Source organism: Bacillus rossius, chromosome 15 (assembly GCF_032445375.1).
Source record: "Bacillus rossius redtenbacheri isolate Brsri chromosome 15, Brsri_v3, whole genome shotgun sequence".
Lineage (NCBI taxonomy): Eukaryota > Metazoa > Arthropoda > Insecta > Phasmatodea > Bacillidae > Bacillus > Bacillus rossius.
This window is the reverse complement of record NC_086342.1, coordinates 28,183,139-28,210,871: the sequence shown is the minus strand read 5'-3', so window position 1 is coordinate 28,210,871 and position 27,733 is coordinate 28,183,139. Positions and strand designations below refer to the sequence as shown.

The following is a 27,733-nucleotide window of genomic DNA, read 5'->3' as shown; positions in this document are numbered from 1 at the left end:
TTACCGAGACTGAGACCTAGTTTTTTTGAAGTAGTTATGGGCCCATTCGCTAGACAGTAGTTTTCACAATATATTGCTGACATAACTGCATTAATTTACTAGGAGAAGTAAAGTACAAGCTATTATCAGGCAAGCAAACCAGTGAAAATTCACTCTATTTAGGTAGCCACTAATTTTGTGGCGTGTAATACAGTGAGTTTTTCCACCTCCTACTCCTTTATTTACTACATGACGTTTTATTACAAAACAGCATTAAGTATTTTCGCATCGATTAAAATAGTTTTGCGCCGTCAAGGAAATAATTTAATACAACCAAAAAAAAAACGTATTAATTAAAAAAAAACTTTGTATGAGAACCTCCATTCCGATTTTTTACCTCTATTCCGATATTTTACCTCTATTCCGATTTTTTACTTGCTGGTAGTTATGGGCCCGCCCAACAGATAGCGACACATGTCGCGTGAAACATGGCTTCAGTTTCCACTGCAAGAGTCGCACTTGTTTATTTCCCTCCTTGTTCTGTGAGGCTGGTTACCAGACCGGGCGGAAGCGCAGGCTGCGCACCGCTGCCTCCCGGCTAGCTTTTGGGGGGGGGGGGGGGGGGTGGGACGGGTTGGGACGGGGTGGGACGGGGTGGGACGGGGTGGGGGGGGGGGGGAGGATCGGAACGCACTCCTTATCCGCGCGGCGCGGCGCCGTCACGTAGCGGGGACGCGGTCCTTCCCGCGGGGTTGCGTGTTTCCGGCCCGGTGGGGACGGGGTGGAGGGAGGGTGCGAGGCTAGTGCGCGCGCTCGCCGCCAGTCGCGCCATGCTCGCTGCCGAGGAGCCGCGCGCGCCGCGCTCCTGCCTGCCGTGGGGCGGAGGCCTGCTGGCGCGCCGCGTGCTGCGCCGGTGGCACTCCACGGGCTCCTGGGTGAGTCCGGCACACACCTCCCCCTGTCCCGCGGTCCAACAGCAACGGCGACCGGGAGACCTAACATGCACATCAAGTTCTGCCGTTCCCGATCACACCCGAACTACTCACCTTCGGCCAACTTCGGGATTTGTTTTATTTTTGCGCGGGAATAAATGAATTCGAATGTTAAAAGTGGTCGGTTAGGTTAGCCACATTAGAACACTTTAAAACACTGTGGACGGTTAGTTAGGTTAGTATAGCTACATTAAAATAAACAGAGAAATTTAAATATATATAAATAAACGGGAGTTTGGCCGAAGGTGAATTGTTCGGGTGTAATTGGGAATGGTAGAACTTTATGTGCATCTTAAGCCTCACAACGGCGACCACGAGTTCAATCCAGACTGTTAGTTCGGACTGGGAGCTGGACTTATAGTGTAACCTGAAACCCATATGTAGGGTGGGCCTGTAACTATTAGCAAAAAAAAAAAAATCTCTGATGGGAATTTCAGATCCAAGGTGTTTTTACTTAACTACTTGTTACATAATTGCTTAGTAACAAAGATTTTAATAAACTATACAAAAAAATCTAATGTTTTTGATGTGACAACGTCTAAAAAATCGATGAACGCCGGCTGCACGCACGAAAAAGTGTCCCGTTACGTACATTGTTTCATTACGCTGTGTCCCGTTACGCTCATTGTTCCGTTACACTGTGTCCCGTTACGCTCATTGTTCCGTTACGCTGTGTCCCGTTACGCTCATTGTTCCGTTACGCTGTGTCCCATTACGCTCGTTGTTCCGTTACGCTGTGTCCCGTTACGCTCATTGTACGCTTGCGCCGCACCGACTGAAGTGAAAACTTAAAACTTTGTTTATAAATGTGTAATATGAAATAATTTCTACATCAAAAATACGTAAGAAAATGAATCTGATTACTAGTATAATTTCAAGTATTTATTCTTTTATTATTAAAATAAAAAGATTCAATTTTATTCATAAAAGTATGCAATCATTTCATCAATGTTTTGTTATGACGTCACATTAAACTATCGTCCGTAAACCGACGTTACATACAACCAATTTTTTTTTGTGATAAAATTTGCATGTTCTATAGAAATTTGTACAAGATGCAAAATTTTTGCTATGCCACATAACAACAATTTTTACTGGTTTGTTTGCATGATAATAGCTTGTGCATTACTTCTCACAAACAATATAGCTGTGTTAATAATATATGAAAGCTACTATCTAACGGGTGCGACTAAACCACTTCAAAAAAACTATGTCTCAGTCTCGGCATACCTCCCCTTCCCCCAGGGAGGTGCATTTTCCCTCTGTGAGCATCATAGCTGGGGCAGTCGAAAAGAATAGTCTATTACTAGGAGAATCAATTGGGAACATTTCAAGTATGCGATACGCTCATATCACGTTTACGGTATTGGCCATGGTTAGGAGCATGTGCAGAATTACAATTCAATGACAAGGGAGGGGTATATAATCACTTTGCCCACTGTTCGCTTGAAATTCTTTCCATTATTTTTTGCATAGACCATTAGGAGAATTGCGTGGAATGAAATAGAAATAAATAACCCAGGAAGCCTATGGTGTTCGTATGTTCTGTTGTTGTTGTGATGTCCAGATTATCTGTTAAGTATCATTGTTGGGTCATCTGTTTCTCCTTGTGTTGTCATAGTCAGTTTTTTCTTTATTTATTGTTGTTGTTGCAACTGTCTCGTCAGCTCGCTGATTTCGTCTATGCTGGAAATTTTTTTTTCTAATTCCTTTCATGGAATTTTCTGTGCTGTCTATGTATTTAGCTTTTGACATCAGCCCATTTTAGCTTGTTTTCTGAATGCTAGCATGTAGAGGCGTCTCTATGACATACAGCTGTGGAGTTTGTTAAAAAAAAGTTTTAAAATCAATCTTCCCAATGCAAAATTCATTTAAAGAGTGTATTGTGTAATTGGTTATGTAAAGAACCCCCAAAGTTATAGTGATTGTAAAACCTCATGGACGTAGTCAAACATTCAGACATTGACTCTCTACTCATTAATAAGCCATATGTGTTGGGTATGAATCAATGCTTCTCATTTTTGCTACATGAACATGAGTGATGCCTTAGCAATCATGTTCATAGAATAACTGTATTATAGTAAACAAAATTTACTTACAATGCCATTGCATTCAAATTTAGTTATACGTACTTTAGAAATCTGGATTTGGTTTCTTTGTTCTGTTCATTGTGAATACTACCACATTTTGTTGAAATTTTAGGTTTCTTTGGGCTTCAGGCTGTTTTCATGAATTTTATAAAGCAGTGAAGTTATTTGAACATTTGTATATTACTGTATATAATTTATATATTAAAAGAAAGACATTTTTAAGTGACACCAGTTACCACTTAAACTAATGTTTTTTACTAATATGATTTTGAGCTAATTTACTTTGAATTGATCCACATGCTGTGACAGGAAGGTTACTACTTTGTTGATTTAATCTTTTAAATGGTAAGCTATAGGATAGCTTGAAAGCTCCTTAGCGACCATGCAAGTTGGTGAGGTTCGTTACCCTACATGTCTCGGGCCTTGCCCTGCTGAGAGCGAGTGAGTCTACTGCAATTGTTTCTTGTTATCAAGTGTCTCCTGGTCCCAAAATGTTAACTCCCCATTTGTTAATTTTGCAGTTTTCATTCTAAGATTTCTATTTTTACTACAATACCAACATTTTATTCTGTCATTATTTGTCTTTATCCTTGCTGTTTTATTGACAAGATTTTTCATTTCTTGTTACATCTTTCAATTTTTTTTGTTTGAATTTTATTTGCTTTGTTAATTGTTGGATTCTTTTGATGCGGGTCATTTTTGTTATATTTTGTGGGATGTATTTTATTTTTCATTTGTGCCAGTGAGTGAGTAAATCAGAGCTGAACAATATATTTTTTTTTTTTATAAATTTGTGTATAGTGCACCTACAATGTTGTGCTGTGACTTCTCCAAGAGTGTGAGCCACTGGTGCTCGGCGTGCCGCAGACTCCCCTGGGCCTGGTGGAGCCGGACAGCCTGCAGAGCATCGACGTGCGGCGCGCCCAGGTGGAGGTGGCGGGAGACTACACCAAGAAGAAGCACGTGCTGCGGCTCGGCACGGCCGGCTGCGCGGAGCTGCTGCTGCAGGCGGAGGACGCCGGCGACATGGCGCAGTGGATCCGGGTGTTGCAGGACCAGGCCGGCGCGCCCCTCGTCGAGGTACACCAGGGCCACCTGGCCTTTCGTAGCTAATCTCATGAGTAGAGACCTCCAGGATAGACTCCAATATCCTCTACACACTCGGGCAAATAACCACCTGTTCATTTGGCTGCTGACTTGTGAGTCGTCTCGACTGGGTGGCCTGTGATTCGACACTTCTATGAGTGAGGGTCTCTAATTGGCCCTCAGTCCTCCAGATTAACAGTGAACCAATGACAGAAGCAGCACCAAGGTATAATTATTTGAATTTTAGCGTAACAGGAAATGAACCCGCATATTTTTGGTTCTCTACTCATGAGTAGGGATGGGCCGTATAAAATCCTCAACTACCACAAAATTTTTAGTGTTCGAAGGATTTGAAATTTGAGGGGAAATGTTCCAAAGAAAAAATTTAGTGGAAATAAAGTAAATTTAAAAAAAATGGTTCGTAATGTCGGTTTACGGACGATAGTTTCACGTGACGACGTCATAACAAAACATTGATGAAATGATAGTTTAGTTAAAGTACTGAATTTAAAAGCTATTTTTGAAAAGCCCTCCTTAGCCTATTTAATATAATAGTAGATTCATAGGCCAATCAAGTGGAAGAGAGATAGATGCAGCGCAAGCGTACAATGAGTGTAACGGGACAATGTGCGTAACGGGACACTTTTTTGTGTGTGCAGCCGGCGTTTGTCGATTTATTAGACGTAACGTCAAAAATTCAATACTAATGAACTTTGAAGTTTACTAGGGCACTTTTTTTCCTTCGTAATGATCTGTTACTATTCTCTGAGATATTATGTACTTTTAACATATAATGATATAAATAAAATTACAATATGTATCGATTTTGGAAACTTAGCTTGTGAAACAACAATTTAATGGGTATTCTACACCGATGTTGTACATTATTTAATTTTTAACACTGGACACACAGACTTGGACTTGAGGGGCACATTCAAGGTTCTTTGGGATTTGATTTCAAGATTCAGATTCGAGATTCCATCACCACTTAAAAGTAATTAAAAATGTATAGATTACATTTAAAGAGTGATGGCCAAAGAAACATTTAGTCTTTTTATTTATTTATTTTTTTTATTTTTAATTTTGGGGTTTAAATTAACAAACCCTTGGTTTATTTCAATTGCCATGCTTACCATCTCAATATTGCAACGCCCAAAACATTGCGGAGATGAAGGATGAACAAGCCTGATGGCTAATAAATGTGAATTAGAATTTCAGTCATTAAACACAGATACTTTCCCGCATTCATAACAATACAAAGTTTACATTCCATTTTTTGAATTATTCCTGCAATGAGGAAGATTGATTTAAAAAATTCTCATGGACATACGCTATTGCTGGTTTATACTGTATGTCATACAGAAACCATTGCTCGTCTGTGCTGTGATACATTTCCGACTGATTCCTTCCACAGAATTGTCTGTGCTGTCATACTTTTCTCTTTTGAGAAGAGATTAGAATCACTATGCAAAGTTTTATCAGAGACTTTTTTTTACACAGCAACGATCATGTGTATTTTTTTTGTCATAGAGCAATTCATATTCATTAAAACTTATTTTTGAACATCAATGTTGTACTGTATAAATTATTTTGGTATTCGTTCAAAATTGTTAATCCAACACGACCATGGTTCTAAATATGTTTGATTAAAGAGCCTTACTATTTTTTATTTGTTGGGTTTTACATTTTTATAACTTTGCAATGAGGTTTTAAGTGTTTCTTTAATGATCACAGACATTATACACTATAATTCTTGCCATTAGAACATTTATAAAGTGTCAAGTCAGTACATTGTTGAGGTTAGTCAAAAGAGTTTAGTATAATCACTTAGCATTACCATACATTACTGTGAGCTGTTAACAGTCATCGTCTGTCTAATTAGGAAACCTCATAACTCCACGTTTTGTCAATTTCACTTCTTTGCATTATTTTTCTTTAGAATTACTTTTATAATGTCTTCTCCAAACATCATACGTGAGGATTTTTTTTCATAGGGTCAATCTCCACTTGTTGAAAACTTACTCCAAAAGTTCAAAGGGTGAATTAGCAAACCTCGTAACAAGGCACAAAAATTTCTGCCATGCATCTTGTGGCAGGTAGTTTTTCATCCTAAAATAGTTATCTTTCGAATGAAATTAAATACGATTTATGGTTGTCTATTTTTAAAAAACTGTAATTGGCTTTTAGTTTTGAAAATGTGATTGCTTTGGTTCATTTACATTATATCTGTCACGTAAATAAGTGTGTTTATGTCAACTGTCAATGAGGTATGGTAATTTATTTGTGTTATTTTTGTGAAAGAGAATTTACTATGTAAGCAAAATAAACTTTTTTTTGCAGTTCGATTACCTCAAATTATTTTGATAGTTAGTAGTGCTGAAATATTAAATTAACTTTGTAAGTAGTGTACTGTTGGTTTTTATCAGCTATAGGAAATCATGTGTAAAATTCTATTTTATGGTTTTCTTGCTTAAAAGTTTTTATTCGTGCGAATTAGGACCTTAAAGAATTTTTATGGCTTTATCTAAACATTTTTTCTTTCATTCTTGTACAGTAGAGTCCCACTTTATATGAACTACTTGGGACACAGACCTTTTCGGATTAACAGAATAATTGCTGTAATGCAACAGCATGTAGTAAAATACATCTCTGTTATCATGTAACAGAGCCTGTGACACTTTTAAAAGCATGAAATTACTTAACATGTTGATGATTGTGTCGAGACATCAAATATTATTTTTAAAATACAAAAAAGTTCAATTTTAAAATTTATTTCAATCCTTTACTGGTTTGGGTGTAGGCCGAATTTTCAGATTAACGGGTTTTGGATAATCTTAACTCTACTGTGTGTAAAACTGGTAATGGGTTGACATTAGTTTCTGGGAAAATAAAACTTGCAGGTGGTACAGAAAGGTTGCTCGTGCTGTGTTCAGGATTTGTCCAGCAGACATTTGCAGAGCATGAGCGGGAGCACGTCTCGCCTCTCGCCGCTCCCCGCCCACAAGGGCATTCGCAAGCTGACAACGTCCTTCCGCAATCGCTCCCCCACGGGGCAGTCTCCCGTCAACAAGACCCGCAAGCCCAGCCAGGCAGGTCAGTGTGGGTTCCTGAACCACGAGTGACTTTCAAATGAAATCCTGATGATTAAGTCTGTGTGACGAAACGAATCACAGTGGTAATCAGTGGCGTAGCAAGTGGCAGGGATGGCCCCCGCCAGGGGCGCCGTAGCAGGGGGGGGGGGGGGGGCGCCGCGACGGTTTCATGTTAATGAACCCCCTCCCCCCTCTTAGCAGAATAATTGCTGTAATGCAAAAGCGTGTAGTAAAATACATCTCTGTTATCATTTAATAGAGCCTATGACACTTTAAAAAGCATGAAATTACTTAACATGTTGATAATTGTTTGGAGACATCAAATATTATTTTTAAAATACAAGAGGGGGTGCTATTTTTAATTCTGGCCAGGGGCACAAGTCACCTTAGCTACGCCACTGGTGGTAGTTACAAAACTGTTTATTTACATTTAATAATATTATATTTGTCAATATTTTACTCCTTGATTGTTATGAACTATGAAAGAGTATTTATATCCATGGATCATGCTACCCTACGCGAGATAGAGATGCCATTTGACAAAAATAAACAGGACCCCTTTAGACGGTATTGAAATGTTACATTTGCAAGAGTTCATTTTATTTTTTTAGTAATACAAGTTGCTTACAAAAAATTTTTAAAGTAATATTTTAATGGCTTACTTGTTATTTACATGAAAAATACAATGTTAATTAATGTGTAAAAGTTTTTGTTAATCTTATATCCTAGAGGCATGTATGGTAGTCATTGAAACTATAATAGTGATTCAAAAACACAATGAGAAAAATATAGTATCTGCCTTGATGCCACTAATTCCTGTTTTTTATTTGAAAGGAGAAATTCAAAGAGAAGTGGTCATGGCTACTTGAATCAGAAATACTCGAATTTTTTAGCACTGCTCTACTTTACTCAAAATTGAAATATGCTACTTGTGTTTTCCTAGTAAGTATAACTAGAGAGCCATTTAGGATTTGGCACAAAAAATCAGGGGCGGCTATACGTACGAGCGTCACATAGTGGAAGCAAAACCTTTACTTATTTAAGTTTGAAGCAGACAAATAATAGGTGAGTTCAAGGAGTACAATCTGTGCACAAAATATGGGGTTAGGGAACAACTTTCAGGAACTATTGCACCAGTATTACAATTCATATGCTACAAATAAATTAATTACTTAAATGGAAAATATTTATATTTGTTAGGTCAATTCTTTTTTTATTTTTTTATAGAGAACCTAGGTTTTATAAGAGGGCTGTATCATAGAATTGAAGGTTTTTTTCAGATTTGAGTAAATACAGTGTAGTTGTTTGAATACCATTTTGTATGCCACTGTGTGTAATTGTAAGACTTGTAGAATCTGTACATTGTAATGGCTCTCAGTGGTTTTGTTTAAATGATTTTGCGAGATGTCCTTGATCTGTTGATACGGCACGATGCTTGTCACGTTCAGACCAGTTGCCGTCGCCGAAGAACAAGACGTGGAAGGGCCGCGTGGCCAAGCAGTTCCGCCGCATGCAGCAAGGGGCGGGCTCTCCCAGCTCGCCCACGGCTCCGTACCCTGAGGGAGCCACCATCGGCATCCCGCTGGAAGAGTGCACCGTGGTGGGTGCTGCTGTGCCGGACTTGTCTTGAACCTAGTTTGTTTTAAACGTGTTCCAACTTAACATTATATGAGGACAGGTAGTGTCATATTTCAATGCACTGACTGACTGATGGAATGTACGAATGGCGGAATGTACGAATGGCGGAATGTACGAATGGCGGAATGTACGAATGGCGGAATGTACGAATGGAGGAATGTACGAATGGCGGAATGTACGAATGGCGGAATGTACGATTGGCGGAATGTACGATTGGCGGAATGCACGATTGGCGGAATGCACGATTGGCGGAATGCACGATTGGCGGAATGCACGAATGGCGGAATGTACGAATGGCGGAAAGCACAGATTGTTAAGGGAATGTATATTGAAATGTATGAATGTTGGAAATATGAATTGGAGCTTTATGTCATATCAACATCTGGATTATTAGAGATGATGAAGTTTGATAAGATGAGATGGAAGTGTTGAGTAAGAAATAGGTGGGAGAAATTGTAGAACCCTGAGAAAATCCTCCAGTTAATGGCATCATCTGTTAAAGTTTCCCACTTCTTAAAAATACATGTTATATCCCACCAGGAATTGAACTCCGTTCACCTTGGTGGGAGACAAGTGATGGATCACTCAACCACCGTGACTTATAATTTTCATAAATGCATCAGAAACTTCACTGAATAATTTTTTTGATGTGGGTGGCACATTTTACAATTTTGAAGTTTGTGTGATAGTAATTAACCAGTAGGCACTTGCTTTGGTAATTTTTTTATTTTTCTGGACACTTGCAGAGCCTAGCCAGCACACATCTGGAATGTTTTTTTGTGTGTGATGATTTTTTTTAAATGCATAAGATGATGGATGTATTGCTAACCGAAATTATTTTTGTTCTATGGAGGATCTAAAAAAATGCTTTGTCACACACTTGAGATATTTAGGCATGGTAAAATATGGAGTTATTGGGAAGCTCAAACAAATTTATTAAGCGATTCATGTTTTTGCATGACTTTCAATTGTTTGATACAATGCTGATTGTTTGTATTTAGGAATTACCAGAGTTGTCTGTTTTTCTCTTTCAGTCACCGGAGAATGAGTTTGTGCCGTTTATAGTCCACATGTGCACTCAAATAGTTGAGGAACGAGGGCTGGATATTATTGGCATCTATAGGGTGCCTGGCAATACGGCAGCTGTCTCCTCTCTTACCGAAGGCGTTAACAAAGGCATAGAATGTCTAAATCTCCAGGTAATTATATTACCAGCCCCTCGAAGTAACTCCTTTAATTCGTCTCAAGAAAAGAGAGTTAATGAAAACAGTGCTAAGAAAATACTTTATTTTCCCATAAGATGTGGATTTATCAAAATATTTGTTGTCTAATAATATAAATGTGTTTTTTTAGAATGTTATTTTTTTTTTTACCTTTCTCCTGTATGTAAATGTTTGGATTAAATTTACAAAATAAATATTCTAAAATAAAAATACCATTAATGTAAAATAATCCACTGGCCACTAGTAGTCCTGTTTGTACTAGGCTTAAAATTGTCTTACTAAGCAGGTGCCAACTCAATATTTTTAGGCAACATTCAAAACATTCACATTTTTAACAAAGAAACTTTTTTTCAAAGTGTGTTAAGGTGAATGAATCATAAACTTTTCATTTTTATATAAACAAAAGCTTAATTAACCTGTTAATGTAATTCCTGACTTGGTTGTTTACTGAATGTCATGTCTGCTAGTCATAATTCTTTAATCATTTAACTACTTGTGCAGCGTGGTGGGTGTGAGATGACATTTCCCTGAAAACTTCTGGTTTTTCTCATTGGCTAAACACAAACAGTGATCTGGTATTGGACAGTATTTTTACGCAATACTAATCATTGTTCCATTGTAATTGGATTAAATAATTAGGCTCAAAGGAATTTAATAGCTGTTTAAGGAAAGGGAAAGCTATCATTTTTTGATTTTGTCATGATGTCAGTTTGCCACATATTAATTCAACACAAGTGTTTTGTTTTGGCATTGTGTAGGGCATGAATTAGTAGCTGGAGACAGAACAAGTAGCTGTGCCATTGTGTGTGCACGTAAATAAACACTCGGTAATTAAGGATTTATGTGGAAAATATAGAGGGTTACTTTGAATCTATGACCACAATACTTTAAATCATACACTAATTAATTGATTATAACTTAACCACACAAATAAAATTGCATTTGTTCAAGGGTTTTTTTTGTATGTGAAGAAGACTAAATTTTAAGAAAATCCCTACTTATGATCTCACAGATTTTAGTAAATAATTTTCTCACAATGTTATTTTTTTGTTATTGCATTAGGCACTTTTAATTTTTGGAACGGTTTTGACTTTTAGTGCTTGTTTAAATTTCCATGCTTGCTATTTGTTTTCTTAATCACTTTTGAATGTCTTGTTTCAAACAAAATAATTTTCTTGTTTTGTGTTCAAATATGGTCATCAACATTCTGAATGCAATTCCTTTGCCCTTAAACTATGTGTATGACATTGTAGGTGATGACGACAGCAATTCAGTTAAGTTACGTAATGTATTTGATATTTGCAGCAAGATCCACGGTGGAGTGATGTGAACGTCATCTCCAGCTTATTGAAGCTTTTCTTCCGACGTCTTCCAGACTGTCTTCTGACCACTGAACTGTATCCTCACTTCATAGAAGCAGACAAAATTGAGGATCCCAATCGGCGAATTACAACTATTAGAAAACTGGTGAGAAACTTTATTATTAAAATGTACAAATAAAAAAATTTACAATTTTTTTTGGTGGAAATATTTATTTACTGATCTCTGAAGGTGCATTTTTGAAGATAGCAAACATTTTTACTTCAACATTTTTTGTTTCTTTCTGTATTATTTTAACATTCTTCTAGGATAAAATATAAAAATAGCTTTATGTGTTTAGAGCACAATTTGGTGTAGAACTAGCTGGCATCATTTTTAATGTTATGTGGAATAGTGAAATATATGGGTAGCCAAATTTATTTAATTTTTGCTATAGCCCGTCCCACTCTTAGATTGCAGTACACGGCTTATGGCGCGCGCTGTTGCCAAATCTCTAACACATTACGAATTTCAGGAGATGTGTGTCTTTGTAATTCGGATCGAACAAGAAGCATTTTAAGAAATCATATCGTAATTTATAATATTTTATACTATTACAAATATAAATTTGTAATAATGCCACTTTTATGTAAATTTCAAATAAAAACTACCTATTGAGGACGAAAATTTCTTATAGTTTTCTTTTATGTTCTAAAAATCCCATATTTTCATGGGCCCGATAAATGCCAAATTTTTGGACAAGTCATGTCCAAAATGATAAATAAAATACGGTAATGGAAATTCTCGGTCGAGTAAGTTATGGGAAAAATCCGAACAATTGGGTCGATATGGGGAAGATTTTTTGAAAAACAGAAAAATCGCAACAACTCCCATAATATGAATAATATCGCATCGGTTTTAACGTATGATAACTCGGGTTACCTAATGCCGAAAAATGTTTTCTAAATAAATTTTTGATACGACCAGCCATAACTGCATGGGTTCGAAAAATATTTTCACCGGACAAAAAAAAAACGTAACTGCCTTAGTAGACACCTTATCAAATCTGTTTAAATTGTTTGTAAATATCATAATTATTTGTCAAAAACAATGTTTGATAAGATGTTTGGTGTTGAGAAGGATAAAAAAAAAATTCAAAATTTTGTACCATCATCCCTATTAAATTCCTTCGTATTTATTTGATACATTTACATATTATGTTCAAGATTCGATTAAAATATATTTTGTAACAACCATTACTGCAAGGGGAAGAAAATAATATGAGTTTAAGGATATAAAAATACCTTTTTGTTCTAATGTAAAGAAATATAATCATCAAAATCTTCCTGCGCTTTTAGGCTGTGCCGGTAAGGAATTTTTTTTAACTTTAACTTACAACAAGAATCTGTTCACACACATTTTATTCATAGGAATTTATACAATAAATGTAACGTTCACTTGATTAAGAAATTAACATCACATACCTTTTAATCACTATCGCTACCGCTGCCCAATGTTGATACCCCTTCCATAAGAGTAGCACAGAGTTGACCAGAAGAATGGTAAGCTTCCTTAATTGCATTGCACACATTCATATTTTTTGAAAAATACTCAAATACATTCAACACAATCTTGCGCTCCCTCCCGCGTAGCCTACCGATATCATTTCTTTTCGGTGTTCTAACAATAAAAATAAATGTAGAAAATAAAATCATGTATGTTAATATATAATTTGTCAAAATTTTAACTGTAACGAGTCACCGGACACAACGCGTTGCTTCGTCGCGAGACGCGATACTAACTGGCAGGCTGGTTTTCAGAAATGTGTGTCTAAGGAAATACATGGTTGACTAAGGAAGCCATATATTTGAAATTGCTTGCAGGACAGAACCCCACTTATCTAAACACACGACCCTGTTTCCTCTTACGACGGCAGCTGGTGAGAGAAACCTCTATTGCAGCGGGCTCTTGTACTGATAAGACACATCTTTAACAGCTATTTCCACGGAAACTGTAGAAGCAATTGAGATGGAGCTGCTTTTAAAAACTAATTCAATTCATTGTCAACATTTTTCACGCTTTCGTCCCCCATCTATCTTTAATAGAAAAAAAGTTTTCCGCTGGTCAACTTTTTGATGTGTCAGTTTGTGAGAAAATGCATTTCGATATATTAAAAAAATTATTTAAGTGAAACCTGTATAGTTTTTGTCTTAACATTTGTTCGGTGGCGTCCTAAGGCATTAATTTATTAATAAAAAAAATTCTAAATGAAATACACATGTAGGTTTTTTTTTGATGTGAAACATCTCGTAATACTTCAAAATAGTTCGCAGTGAATAAGTTATGTTTTTTAATTTTTTTGGACACTTAATATATTGTTAAGTATTCAAAATAAGCATTGCCTGATGCGTATTTCGATGCTATACAATATGAAAAAAAGCTTGGTCCAAAAATTAAAATTTTAATTTCGTTTGATATTTGGCAACAACGCACGAAGAAACAAGGACAGCGCTAACGGCAATCAGCGTGTGTTAGAGAGAGAGAGAGAGAGAATGCGCCCATTTACTTCCACACTGCAATCTAAGAGTGGGATGCTCTATAGTTTGTGTGTGTTAGTTGTTAACAGTTTATGGCAGAAAGAGCCAAAGTATCAAGTATTGACTTTTGTGAGTAGAATTTATCATCTTTATTACTCATTTGTATTAAATTTGCAGTTGTTTTGAGGACATTTTAGTTTTGTTATAAAAAATAAAACAAACTTTACTTAATTAATAATAGTGTAAATGCTTGATAATAATGCACATATTTGTAACCGAGATGTTACTAAAATTTTTGTGGAAATTATCTGGTCTTATCAGAAGGTACACTCTGTTTAAGATAAGTAGTCACATTTAATTAAGTTTATCAGACTTCGAAAGTTGAATATTGTGGTAGGTACAGTTAACAAAACAAACACTAATTTATGTAGTACCACACTAGCTAATCAATTAATCATGCATAAATTAATATTTTGTTAATTTTAATAGAACATTCAGCTGTCAGTGTCTAAAGATTTTCTGAAGAATCAGTCGAAAAAGTGACATCTTATTTTTAACAGTGTGACTATGATAAAGTTGGTAATAATAAAAGAGCACACACTTGCAATAATTTTTGCATAGCATAACTGTGTGGTTATTATTTCATTAAACTAAGTTCACAATACATTACCGTGTTTTATTGCATAATCGTCACACATTTTATACTAAAATTAAGTTTGAAAAGTAGGGGTGCGATTTTTATGAGAGAATTTTTTTTTTTAGGTAAAGTTATTTATAAAAACAAAACCCATTCATGGAAAGTACGTTTATTTTAAAATTAGAGTATACAAAGGCACGCCAAACAATGTAAATTAATAAGTCATGCAACAAAAACCTTTCTTCAACTTTAAATAGATAAACATAATCTGTGACACGAATGTGAGCCTGAACTAACGCAGAACTATCGTCGTAGTAAATACTTACCACGAAAGAGTGCGGGACATCAAATATATTTAACTTGGCACTCGACAGAGAGCACACGTTGCATGTATTCGGCGAGATATTGATATCTATATTCGACTATGTGCGCGACATGATTGTTGCCAACTAGCGCTGGCTACATTTTTATAAGTGATACACCGCGGCGATGCAAACGAACAGATAAAGGTTATAACGTTTAAAAACGTCTTTAAAAGAAAATTTACACATCAGACAACTTCTATTTTCCGTTAATTAAATAAGTAAGTAGTAATGTCCTAATACATATTAGATTTCTACTTTAAAATACATAGTTTTATATGGAACAAATACCTACAGAAAGCGCTCGGAATCTAATTGTAGGACCAAAAACAGCATGGGACGTTTACGCGAGAGGCTTTCTATTCAAATTTTGACGCCCTAAAATATTGGTGCGATGATTATACGCGTGCGACGTTAATGCGATAAAACAGGGTATTTGGTTTTTTGAATGGACAAAACAAATAAAATCTCGACGATTTCTTCCAGATACATGAACTGCCGGACCACCATTTCGAGACACTCAAGTACCTGCTGTTTCACCTGAAGAAAGTCGTGGACCACAGCGAGAAGAACAAGATGGAGGCTCGTAACCTCGCCATAGTGTTCGGGCCCACGCTGGTGCGTGCCGGTGACGACGACATGGTCACGATGGTGACGGACATGTCACACCAGTGCCGCATAGTGGAGTCCCTCATACTGCACGTGAGTGCTGCGCGCTTCTGCTCAATATATGTGGGGGCCTGCGAGGATTAAAAAAAATATTCAATATTTCTGAATGGTTTGATGATTTGTTATTCAATTAAACAATGGAGATTGATATTAAATATTTTCTCATCTGTAGTTCTTATGCCGTTTTATTACAATTATCAATAAAGAAATAAAATAAATATTTCTTCGTCCATCAAAGCCCCTCGTCTAGCCAAACGATTTACAATTTGACTTCATCCATACGTCAGAATATTACAAAATAAGTGCTGCCAACAAACTTGTATTTTTCTTTCGGAGATTTATATGGATGATGTTTGTTATTTACGTCGTGTTTATGTACGTTTTATATTAGCATTTCCTTAGAGAAATTCAGTCATGATTAAATTGTTTGGACGTGAGTTTTAAGAACCGAAATGTCATACATTACATCTGAACGACCTATACAAACACCACAGGCCTGTATTCTGGTAACAACTGACTGCGGCGAAAACCATAGACATAATCTATCCATCCGTCAAAAGTTAGAATTTGCCAAGCTTTTGACGGACGCATGGATGGATAGATAGAATTTTTCGGGCCATCCAATTGGCTACTGGTCACATGACTGATGGACAGATGATGATCGAGGGCGACGGGCTATTGCAATTCCCCTTCACAGAAAAGTAGGTAATGAAACTGAAGCTGTTAAAATTATGTCTTCTATTTTGTCACTGGAAATTATAAAACTTGAATTGAATTCTAAGTCATAAAAATTCATTCATTGGCTTGCAAGTGGTTTGTGCAGTTAAGCAAATACGAGATCAAATGTGTTGTTAGATTTACTTTTGTGTGTTAAATTACGAAACAGTAAGTCGGAAACAATAATTGTTAATTAGTGTAGCTTTTGTAAATTATTACCTCTTTTGGTTTTTTTGTTAGGTGGATTGGTTCTTCAATGAAGACGAGTCTGATAATAGCTTTCCTTTCAACATGGTCCAGGAAAATGCGGAGCTGGAATCTGCGACAAATAACCAAAATCTTCTTTTGAGCAATATCCAGAAAGTGGAAGGTTGGCAGATATTATTATTATTGTTGATTTTATTTTTGGATAAATATAGCCTTTTTTTGCTTTTGTCTGCAGCATGCTGCATTTATGTCTTGACTTTGGACGTAAATGTTAATTTTTTATTTTGCACAATGTGTCAAGGTTAACTATTATGCATTCATTTTACAGAATATACTTGATTTTAAGACATAATTTCTTGACTGTTTGTGTTAAATTGAGGTGTATCTTACAACTGGATCTGGGATGATACCTAGAAAATTACTTTTGTTTCAGCTGATGTGATTTAAATAATTATGTTTTAAAATAAAACTACTCAAAATTTATTTACATATGACTTGAGTTTGGAATATATTATTTATTAAATATATCTAATTTTTAAATGCTGCCTCAAACATTACAAATGAATTACTCTTGGCTATGAGTTATTGACATCACAGCACATGTGGCTAAGTTATTGTTGCTTGTATCTTGTGAATGTCGGGATGATTATATTGCTCGCACAATAGTGATTATAAGTGGTTAAACTCATTTGTCTATGAATTTATGACAAAAACTGTTATTGGTAATATATTCTTTGTAAATACATGTTGGAAAATGGTAATATTGTCAATAACATAACTTTACACCAGTTCTGAACTGAAAGCAAAGGTAGTTCAATGAATAAAATTACATTTTTGTAAAAATACTTCTTAGTGCAATCATTTTGTTTGTGTTTTTGTGCCATTAAAATGTTTGTACGACAATCTAGATTAGGATACGTAATGTATATGTGGAAGTGCTGCTTCCAAGTAGCACTTTAAAAGCTCAGGGGCAGATCCATGTTTTTTTTTTCTTACATGAATGAATGAATTACTGTAAGAACCAATCTGAGAATTGTAGCTAGGATCACAATTTTTATTTTTATGTGTAACATCTTAGCTCTCGGTACACAGCATTTGATGAAAGTAATTTCTTGAATGTGACTGAATAAATGCAGCACACGCCATTCAGTTTTTCTATGGCAGATGGTACGAACCAAATTTCATATTGATAGAGGGGAATGTTTTCATATTAACATTTTGATGAATTTTATCAAGATGAGCAGTATTTTAATAATACCTTGTCGAAAATTAGGTCCAAAGCAGTTTTTTTTTTCAAGTCTTACTCGCTTTTATTGGAGCCGATTAAAAATAGTTGAAAATTTCTGTCTGCTGATCGAATGGTTCAGTAATCGACATAATGAATGAGCTGCTCTCTGCATGTGATGGTGGCAAGGATTTGTATAATTCCGGCAGCGAATGTTAGCGGCGGAAGTGGAAAGTATGTGTGATTCGTGTCCAGAAATATACTTGAAAACACATTTTGTGTATATATTTCATTCTTTGCATTATTTTTATAGATTTATATGTTGAAATTTTGTCAAAGGCCTGAGTTTTATATTACATATAAGTTTATTTGCAACATGAGAACACATGAATTTGCTCATTACTAGAGACATGCGAAATTCGTGGATTCATTTCGCGATAGGCTAGCATCAAAACAACTATACCTTCGTGCCGCTTCTGCGATTGGCCCTCATTTTATCCGGGGAACTGTGAGCCAATGGGAAACACCAAACCAAGAAAGTGCCGAATTACGGACAGCCTAGTCGAGACGTCTCACGCGTCAGTAGCCAATGAACAGGTGTCATTTCCGCGAGTATTTAAAGGACTGTGGAGTCTATCCTAGAGGTCAATGAATCCGCAAATTTTGCAGGTCTCTACTCATTACCGAGGTTGGATCTTACACATCACTGGCAAGTACTGAAAGACTCGCTCACTTTTTTCATGTTATTTTGTTACTATTCATATTGCAAGAGGAGACACTTTGTTTAGTTAGTAACTTGTGAGGGATTTTTATGAGTGAATAATAGGAAATGTATTCACATAATTATTTATAGCAGTGAACAAAGTGCTTTAACTTCTAAACTTCAATTTTGTAAATCCTACATACTTATTTAATTCTTTCTTAAATTTTTTTCACATGAAGGATGAAGTTGAAATATTATTAATCTAGCAATAAGATATAATTATATTTAGCATGTGCATGTAGAAAATTATTTGCATTGAATCATGTGTTTCAGTGAAATCTCTTATATTTATTTGTCTTAACAATATTGTGTACTGTGCATTCGTTCAGTGTTAATTGATTGTTTCCTATGCACATTTTTGATTTCACTTGACTTTATTTTACTTATTTTATTCTTGCTGATGAATTGCATGTTTTATTCAATCTGTTTATTTTTTTTTTGTTTATTTTGTTTTGGCACCACACAGGCATGAAAGCAGATTCTCCGAATAGGGACATAAGTGCCAAAGATATTGTTTCCTCCATCATTTCTGCAGCAAACCGCAAGATGCACAAAGCAAAGACGAAGAAAGTTTGTGGAGCAGGGGGTGTGGGGGGCGGTGGGCACTCAGGCACCGTGGACGATGAGCAGGAAGTTAGTGGAGAGTCGACTCACGACGAACGGGAGAGTGGCCAGGTAATTATGAGCCGGTGCTTGCGTTTTCGTTGCGTGCGCTGTCAGTCCCAAATGTCTTGACGGGTGAGAACTCGTAGTACGAGGCACGCTTGCGTTCCTGCAGGCAGCCTTTAGTCGGTAACTGTGTAACCCTCTGTACGCAGCGTAGTCATGTTGTTCCCAGGAACAAGGAAAAAGGAAATTAGTGGAACTACCTGCCAAGACATTTGGCTCAGACAGCATTACGCTTTCATTAAGAGTATTGTAATTTAAATAGAAAATATAAGCAGCCATCAGAATAAATGACAAATACTAGCAGAATATAATGTACTGCAATTTTATAGCACTAATAAGCTCTAAAATCACTAGCAAATGATAAAAAAAATAAGTTTCATGTTTAGTTTTATCACTCCCTCTGTGTGTATCTACATGTCAGTGGTCTTCAACCCATGGTCTATCATATTAATTTCTCTTTGCGGCCCATGGAAAATGTTTCAACTATCATTATTTGTATGGCAAACTTAACAAATACAAGGTGAACTATGTCTAGGAAGGCATTTGGTGGCACTTCCCTGTTATGATCTGTTTATTGTTATCATATCATCTGAATGAACCATCATTGAAGTTGTAACAATCAGACCTCCCAGCTAGCTCGATATAGTCAAAATGTTAAATACTTCTAGACACAGCTGGGTGCTGAAATTACTGTTAAATTTAATAAAGTACTACCATAAATTATTTTGGAACAAAATATAGTCTCATGAAACATTTACTTATTTCAACAATTTTAATATTTCTTATCACACTGTTTCATATTATTGATAGAAAACATCACAAAATAAAGTTCTCTGCTTCTAAAACAATTCACTTTTCTTTCATGGGTACCAAAATGTTGGATGAAATGAACATTACCATTACTGATGTTAATTTCCGAGGTCTCTCAATGAACAGTACAACCAAAGGACTTCGTTCTTGGAACGACAGCGGAACAACTTACGTGTAACTCATCGTAGGCTTTGACCCCCTGAAAGTTACAAAAAGATGTCCATCTTGGGTAGCCTCGAACACAGCTGTGAAATTTTCTTCTTCACCACTTTATTGTGTTTAATTTGTAAACCGCTACCTGACATGATCTTTCAGTACCATGGCGAGCGTTGTATTTTTTTTATTTTTTTTATTTATTTAATATTTGTTGCATGCCTACCTACAGCTTATGGCCTTGGGTGGTAGGCACGATACAAATAACACTTGATACATGCAGACAGAACAAAACAGTACAAAATACAATACAACAAAACAAAAACAATACACACAACATGCAACATTTAACAATTAGTAAATTATTTCTTTGCAAATTTATAATGTAGGAAATAAGAATAACACCAAAAAAAATTAAGTTAGGAATAGTTGTATTTTTTTAAATGTTATTTTGCTCTCTAATACAGGAAAGAACCTTGCATATTTATTGTATTTTTTTAGTGATTCTGAATAATAGATAATTTGTTTTACTTAACGTACAAATTAAAGTTTGCTATACGACTATTGAAAGTAGGTATTCTAATTCCAGTATTGTGAAGAAAATAATTACAATTAATTGTATTTTTGTAATTGTATTGACATGCTTTTCAGTTGTTTTTTTTCCTTCGGCTTTATCACAATTCACCACATAATCTTGCCCCTATTAATTAGGCGGAAAATGTTTGGTTGTACAGGGAAAATAATGATTACTCAGGGAAATTGTTTAGAGTGAGAGTATGGCAACCCTGATTTTTATGCAAAACCGTTTGGACCAAGTAGAGACATTTCAAGAAACACTATTTTTTTGGGAGAATCAGATCCCGATGACTTAGCTTACTTTCTGGTTCTATGCCAATGTGAATACTATATAAAGATAAATACAACAATGCACTCTCTGACCTACAATCTGACTTTATTGCACATTTTTTAAGATTTCGAACAAAAAATTTTTTTTTTAAAACTTATATTCTATTGTATGTATTGTTAATATTGAGGATAAACATAATAATAAATTAATCTTATTGACTTGGATTGTAATACACATTTTAAAGATAGATTTATGAATATAGATATATGTTCATTATACTCAAAATACATTGAAAAAGAACCATTTCGAAGCCACCAAAATCGTGCACTGTTCCTACCACCTTAACTGTTTTGCAACACCTACACCTGTGAACAGCTGTGCTCTAAGGTAAAGAATATCATGTCAGAACTAAGGAACTGGCTGATGTCCATTTAGAAAATCAATTTATATTTATTAATCACGTATTAAAACCAATACTTCTAAGTTTTTTTTAAAAAGAAGCAGTCTAATGTGTGTCATAAAATATTGATATAAAAAAAAGGGAATTAAAAAAAAAAAGCCTTTTGTCTTCCTAAAATTCAAAATTGAAACTCTAAAAAAATAGTGTTTGACAGATTTTAAGTAAGTATAAAGTTAAAAACATGTTTCAATTATATGTAAATATTTTAATTTATATTTATTTTGTCATCTCAAGAAATGATGTTAAACACATCCTCAATTATTATGTAGATGTGTGTATTATATTGTATGGCCCACAACACTTTATCTGAGGAAGCAATTGGGCCTTGATCTAAAAATGTTGAAGACCACTGATCTATGTGATGTGTAACTGACCATCTGTGAATGTTGGTTTTTGTGTATGCAGTAAGTAAATTTCCATGGTTACAATTTTTTTCTTTTCATGTGTCTGTTTAAGTGTTTTATTGTATGTCTGTGTTTTCAATGTGTGTGCCCTTGGCCTGTGTATGGATATTTCTGTTCATACATGAACTCCTTTTGTGTATGTGTGTGTACCTGATTCACTATGTGCCATTGTTTATGTGCATGTGTCTGTGTTTTCTTAACGTGTGGCTTTTTTGTTTTTAATTTTTTCTTTGACTTTGTAGCCTGTGTATGAGTGTATCTTTCTATAATTTGCATACATTCCTGTTTTTTTATGTTTTAGAGAGTTTCAGGGTTATGATTATTCTGTAAATTAAGGATACCATTAAATGAAACCTGCTAAAATGAGTTGTAGGTCAGTAGATGTCAGTTAATGAATTTGATAATTTAGTTAGAACATGAGGCAGTATGAATTTTATTTTAATTAATTTGGATTTTCAGTCAGTGTAATTTACTAAATGTAAAAATATTTTTCTGCTATTTGTATGTTTATTTACACTGCAATTGTTATATAGTCAAAAATTATTGTGTTTGACAATTTTCATTAGCATCTTGTACATGCTTAAGGTAATGTGTTGGTGTGGATATTTACAGTTGAGGAAAACTATTGCAGATGAAGTAGAAGAACATCTTAAGTCATTGTCATCTACTCTAGCGGAAGAAGTTGCAAATTATGTTGCTGCTGACCGTAAGTATTCAGTTTTAGGCAGTTTCCGAATTTGCCTGAGTTACTGCATACGTATGCCTACTTTTCCTTGGAAGTGACATCACAAGGGCTGTCCGAACTGCAAGTGAAGTATGCATGTAAACAAATCTGTTTATTTATCACGTACTTGAGTTAAAGTGCCATGGCTTTTTTGAAAAATGTTCTGTAGATTATATTAGATTTAACATTTATGTAATTTAAAGACTTGTAAAATCATATTCACTTTGTATTTGACTAGTATTAATAAATTGATTAAATAATTGCATTTTTAAATATGTTTATAAAGAAGTTTCAGTTTCATACATACCATTTGTAACTATGAAACAAAGGTAGAATCACAAAGTTAGTTACTGTAAATTCGCGTGACACTAATGAAGTGTTAAAAATTAAATAATTTCATTTAAACATTGCTTTTACAATAAAATTCATTTGTTGGAAAAAAATAGTCTGAACAACTAAAGTCGGCTGGATATTACGGTTTGAAGAAGCCGAACTTTGAACCTGTCTAGATTCGTCAGGTATCCCACAAGGTTAATTAAAGTACATGAGGATATACGTACACAGCTGTGTATTTGAATTCAGACATGGCCTTAGTAGATGGTTCTAGAGTAGTTAATAGGGCTATGATGGTTGAGTGGCCAGATCAGTTGCCACCTACCAAGGTGATTCAGGTTCGAATCCCAATGGGTTTGAACCCGGAGTTTTTCCCAATTGGGAACTGGGTGGAAGTTACCCTATGCCGGTGGTTTTTTTCTTCCGTTCCCCTGAAAAAAAAAAATGTAATAGCCACTTTCTTCACATATTAAATTACCTGTTTGGACTATCAATTATCAAAAATATCAAGATTATTTTACATGCACACATTTAAAAAAAAAAAAAAGAAAAAAAAACTTATAACTCACAAAAACTGTTTCTCTAGTGATTCCATCCTTTCCATAACCTAATTTTTCGAACTATTGTGGCCTCCAAACACTGCGCTCACTAGCTGCAAAAGTAGTGTCAACTTTGCATCAAAAATTAAAATGACAAACAGTATGAGATGGTTCAGATTCGTTCCGACAGTATCTTGAAGCTATTACGGTTTGCGCATGAAGTAACGTAGTGTTGGCAGTAATTTATTTATTTATTTATTTGATGTATTTAGGGATTAACTCCATGCATATTTAAACTTAAAGATCTCTCATGGTTTTGTTTGTTTGAAGCATTTATGTTAGGGACAGTCCAGTCAAGATCACCAAAGTCTGGAATACCATTGAATATCTAGTATTTGAAAGGTATTAGATTTGAAGGAAATGATTCTAAGAAAAACAATGGAGGAAATGTATTAAATTCAACAATTCAACACTGACAACTCTTGAAATAATACTAGGTTTATTTGTGCTTTTCTTTGTACCTATCCTATTATTGTCTTTCAAGATATTGTACTATAATATGCAATTATGTAAAAAAAAAAATAAAAAAATGTGTTTATTAGGAACATGTAGTTTGTGAAACAAAAAATTTAAAGAATTATTTATTTTAACACCATAGTTAATTTTTTTTATTATTTTTTGTACATTTATATTTAACCCTTGAATCCTAGATTTAATATCGAGGAGTGGATTCCTGGTACTCTTTGTGATTCGAGTTTGAGATTTGAGTTAGGGATAAATGGGGATTCGTTGCATCACTAATTCATTTTCTAAAGAGTATGTATTTTGTGTCCAGAAGAAGCAGAGGAACGAAGGAAGTACATTGAGGACCAGGAAAAGGCTGAGAGACACCAAGAGAAAGGTCTGTCTGTTGGTAGCGATGAGGTCACCATACGCACCTACGCAGGACTCTCCGCCACCACCCAGGAGAGGATACGAAGGTAGGCTGTAACGTAGTATGGGTATTGTCCCTTGCTTCTAGAAAAAAATTTGAACCTTTTTTTCTGGCACCGTAGTAATGGCAGACACTGGTGAAGATTTTTGAAGTGTGATTATTGGGTCGTCGTCGTAGCTGTGACTATCCGAAGTGCAAGATTGTTAGTTGAGTGCTGACATGCATGAATAATAAAAGGTAAGAAAATCAAACAAGGACGTTTGCTGGTGTTCAGGTTTGAACGGGAAACCAAAGCAATGCTGCAGCGAGACCTGACGAGGCAGAGGCGCGACATGGAGAAACGGGAAGCGGAGAAACAGAAGATAGAGCTGGAACTGCAGCAGGCGAGGAAAGATCTAGAGAACGAAGACCTGCTGGATGCTATCGCAGACAACCTGTCAGGTGAAGCACATGTTTTTTTTTTTTTTTTTGCATGATCTTCAAGTTTTCGGTTCCGTCTCCGCTCGCTCTCGAACCCCGGCGAGTGGGTCGTCTTCGGACGTGCGTCTCATCAAAGGCTTCGCTTCTATTGCAGGCGTCTCAAAGTCCATCCCCTCGGCTTTCGACAGGAAGCCGGATGGCAGGCAGAACTCCTCGCCATTGGGCAGGCGTCTCTCTTCTTCCCTGGCCGCAGCGGCGCCCGCGGACAGGGTGGGAGGTCTGACGAGGCCACCGTCTCGCCCCGGAGTCACGCACGAGCACGCGCTCTCTCAAGCCCAGACCGCGCGAGAGAAGGAAGCCCCGTCGAGAAGCTGGAACTCGGAAAACTTCACCCAGACGAAGAAGCTCGGGGCGACTCACTTCTTCCCGGAGAGTGCCAACACGGCTGGTGTTCGTAACAGCCTGCCGGACGCGGGGTAAGGGCTCTGAACGAACTGTGTGCAGCTGTTTTAAGTGCCGGTAATCTAAAATTATGGCTAGTTTTTTAACTATTTTTTTTTAATTTTTGAAGAAAACGAAGAGAACTGTAGAAAACATTTTTTTTTGATCTTAAGTAACTAAGGAGAAAAATGCAAAATACAGAAGAATGGTGTGAAAATGTAGGGAAGCATAGTCCGGAATTGTATATAGAAATAAAGTCTCTTCTGTAAACTGTGATTCCAAGGAAATTTACCATTGTGCGTAAATATTTTAAAGCTTTCTTATTGTTGATTGTGGAGAATTGTAAACAGTCTTGATGACAAACTCGGTCTTTCAAAAGTCGCCCTAATAAAGGAACTGGTTCGTCAGTTTATCTTTAATTTAAAGTTGTAGAGTGGTCATCTGTGTTATAATGTTTGTTAACTAGACATTATATTTCTGCCATTTTAGTTAAAGTAGACTCCCGACCATCTGGGTACGGTTTATTTTGTTTGTGGTTTAACCGTGCAATATATTTTACTTCCACAAACCATATACACAAAAATAAAAATTATTACAATTTTTTTTTATTATTGCAATCTATTGCTGTGACAGAGTATTTTATACTGTGATTCAAGACAAAAAATGCTGCCAAACATAGTGCATCCATAGTTACTAAGTAAGTGTTAAGTGTGCAAGAACTTCAATACTGCTAGAGTAAATTATAAATGCACCCCTGTAAGCCGTGTGCAATTTTGTTCCACGTCCCATGTGAACCACGCTCAGGTTGGTGCTGACACAACACAGCTGTTCCGTGACTCAAGCATGAGATAACTGGCCTGCGTAGTTTCAAGGCGGCAGTCGCGATGCAGCGGCATTTTTTTTCTTCTGTTGTGATGTTTAGACAGTAATGTATAATAATAAATGCAAATGAGTGGTTCTTGACATTAAAACAAAAAAATAAAAATTATTGACCAGCCAGACGTAAATTACAGCGATGTAATATACGGCTATGTTTTAGTGATGTGTGCTGCAACTTTTTCTGCGAAATACGTCTTAACACTTTAGCACCTATCATGTACAACCTTATGCAGTGTTTGTCTAGATATTTAAAAAAATTTAACCATACTTTTTTTTCCGACATTGCTTAAACCGTGTTTTTCAGTTATCCGTGGACCCCTTGCCAGTAATTAGTCCGGATAATCAGGAGTCTGCTGTATCTTCAAATAATTGCTATTGAGTTAATATTTTCGGACAAACCTTATGCCTTTGTCATGTTACCACTGATCCCCGGGTGCTGTGTGTGGGTAACCAGGGCGCTTCCGTTGCAAGGGTCTTTGATCCCAACATCCCAGACTCTACTCAAATTCATTAGCACCGAGTCATCACCTGGGTGGTTAGCAGGCGATATAAATGTCGGAGGTTTGACTCAAGCCTCCGTATAAAACTATTGAGTGTCATGAAACTAGGCCTGTGCGAAGCTTCGACTTTGCGAATCGAATCGAAGCTTGTTTTGATATTCGATTCGGCTTCGCCAGTAATTTGCTATTCGTTTCATTTGAAGCTTCGAACGTGATGCGAAGCTTCGCGTGTATTGCGAAGCTTTTAAAAACAAAACGTCGGAAAATACCGTCGTGCGAGAAAGTGCTACCTCAGTGAGTTCCAATACAGCCTTAGTTTTCCCTGCAAATCATCAAACACGCTACGAATACGAATATTAATGGCCACGTAAATCGATTTTATTGAATAAATGAACATCAACAATCTCCAGTTGCAACCACGGCCGTAGTTGCTACTTTGTTTTTAGTCGTGGTCGTGAGGTGTGAGGTTATGACGACAAAGAGTAAACATTCTCTTTACCACGTAAAATGGCTAGTTCAAGCGGAAGTTCTGATGAATCACTGGGTTTTTTGTTTAAAGGGTAAAAGAACAAGTCTTATTTGGGATTAATTCATTAAATCGGGAAGTTCGGCGGCAATGTGTAACAAATGCAATAAAATTTTCTCGACGCCACGAGGCAAGTTTATTCACACTACCCAAGGCCAAACAAATTGTATAAAGAAAATTATGTCTATTAGCATACATTTGCTTTTTGTTTTTCTCGGAAGTATTGCCCTACAGTATACTAAGTATTCAATACTTTTGAAATTATATAATCTTTCTTTTTATATGTAAATATCTGTTAGAACCTAACTATAAAATTAACTTGTTTAATTTTAGGATTAAAGACGCAAATGATATTGTGACGAAATGACCACACTTTATTTAGAGGTTTCAATAATCCTTCTGCCTTTCAAAACAAAGATTCTGCCCAAAAAAAACTTTTTTTTTGTGTTTGTTAGCATTTGCGACTAAGAAATGCAAATATATAATGAAACATTTTATAGTATATCATCATAACATACAGAGACGTTTCGTTTAATTTAAAATGGATAATATGTTCTTCTGAAAGCAATTAAATATAA

The 27,733-nt window shown here is 35.9% G+C and overlaps 1 protein-coding gene across 6 annotated transcripts in view; it reads left to right on the top strand.

The window, feature by feature from the left end:
• The window catches only part of LOC134539703 (rho GTPase-activating protein 23), a 492,628-nt gene that overhangs the window by 429,617 nt on the left and 35,278 nt on the right, over positions 1-27,733 (top strand). For 5 of the 6 annotated variants that reach the window (XM_063381919.1, XM_063381920.1, XM_063381917.1 and 2 more), the window contains 12 exons: positions 3,929-4,141; positions 7,081-7,240; positions 8,688-8,839; positions 9,912-10,076; positions 11,406-11,567; positions 15,422-15,637; positions 16,562-16,691; positions 18,983-19,191; positions 22,472-22,565; positions 24,291-24,435; positions 24,664-24,830; positions 24,964-25,285. In XM_063381919.1, the coding sequence (XP_063237989.1) occupies positions 3,929-4,141; positions 7,081-7,240; positions 8,688-8,839; positions 9,912-10,076; positions 11,406-11,567; positions 15,422-15,637; positions 16,562-16,691; positions 18,983-19,191; positions 22,472-22,565; positions 24,291-24,435; positions 24,664-24,830; positions 24,964-25,285 (2,135 nt within the window). The remainder of the gene's footprint in view (positions 1-3,928; positions 4,142-7,080; positions 7,241-8,687; positions 8,840-9,911; positions 10,077-11,405; positions 11,568-15,421; positions 15,638-16,561; positions 16,692-18,982; positions 19,192-22,471; positions 22,566-24,290; positions 24,436-24,663; positions 24,831-24,963; positions 25,286-27,733) is intronic. The other variant, XM_063381922.1, reaches the window with a different exon arrangement.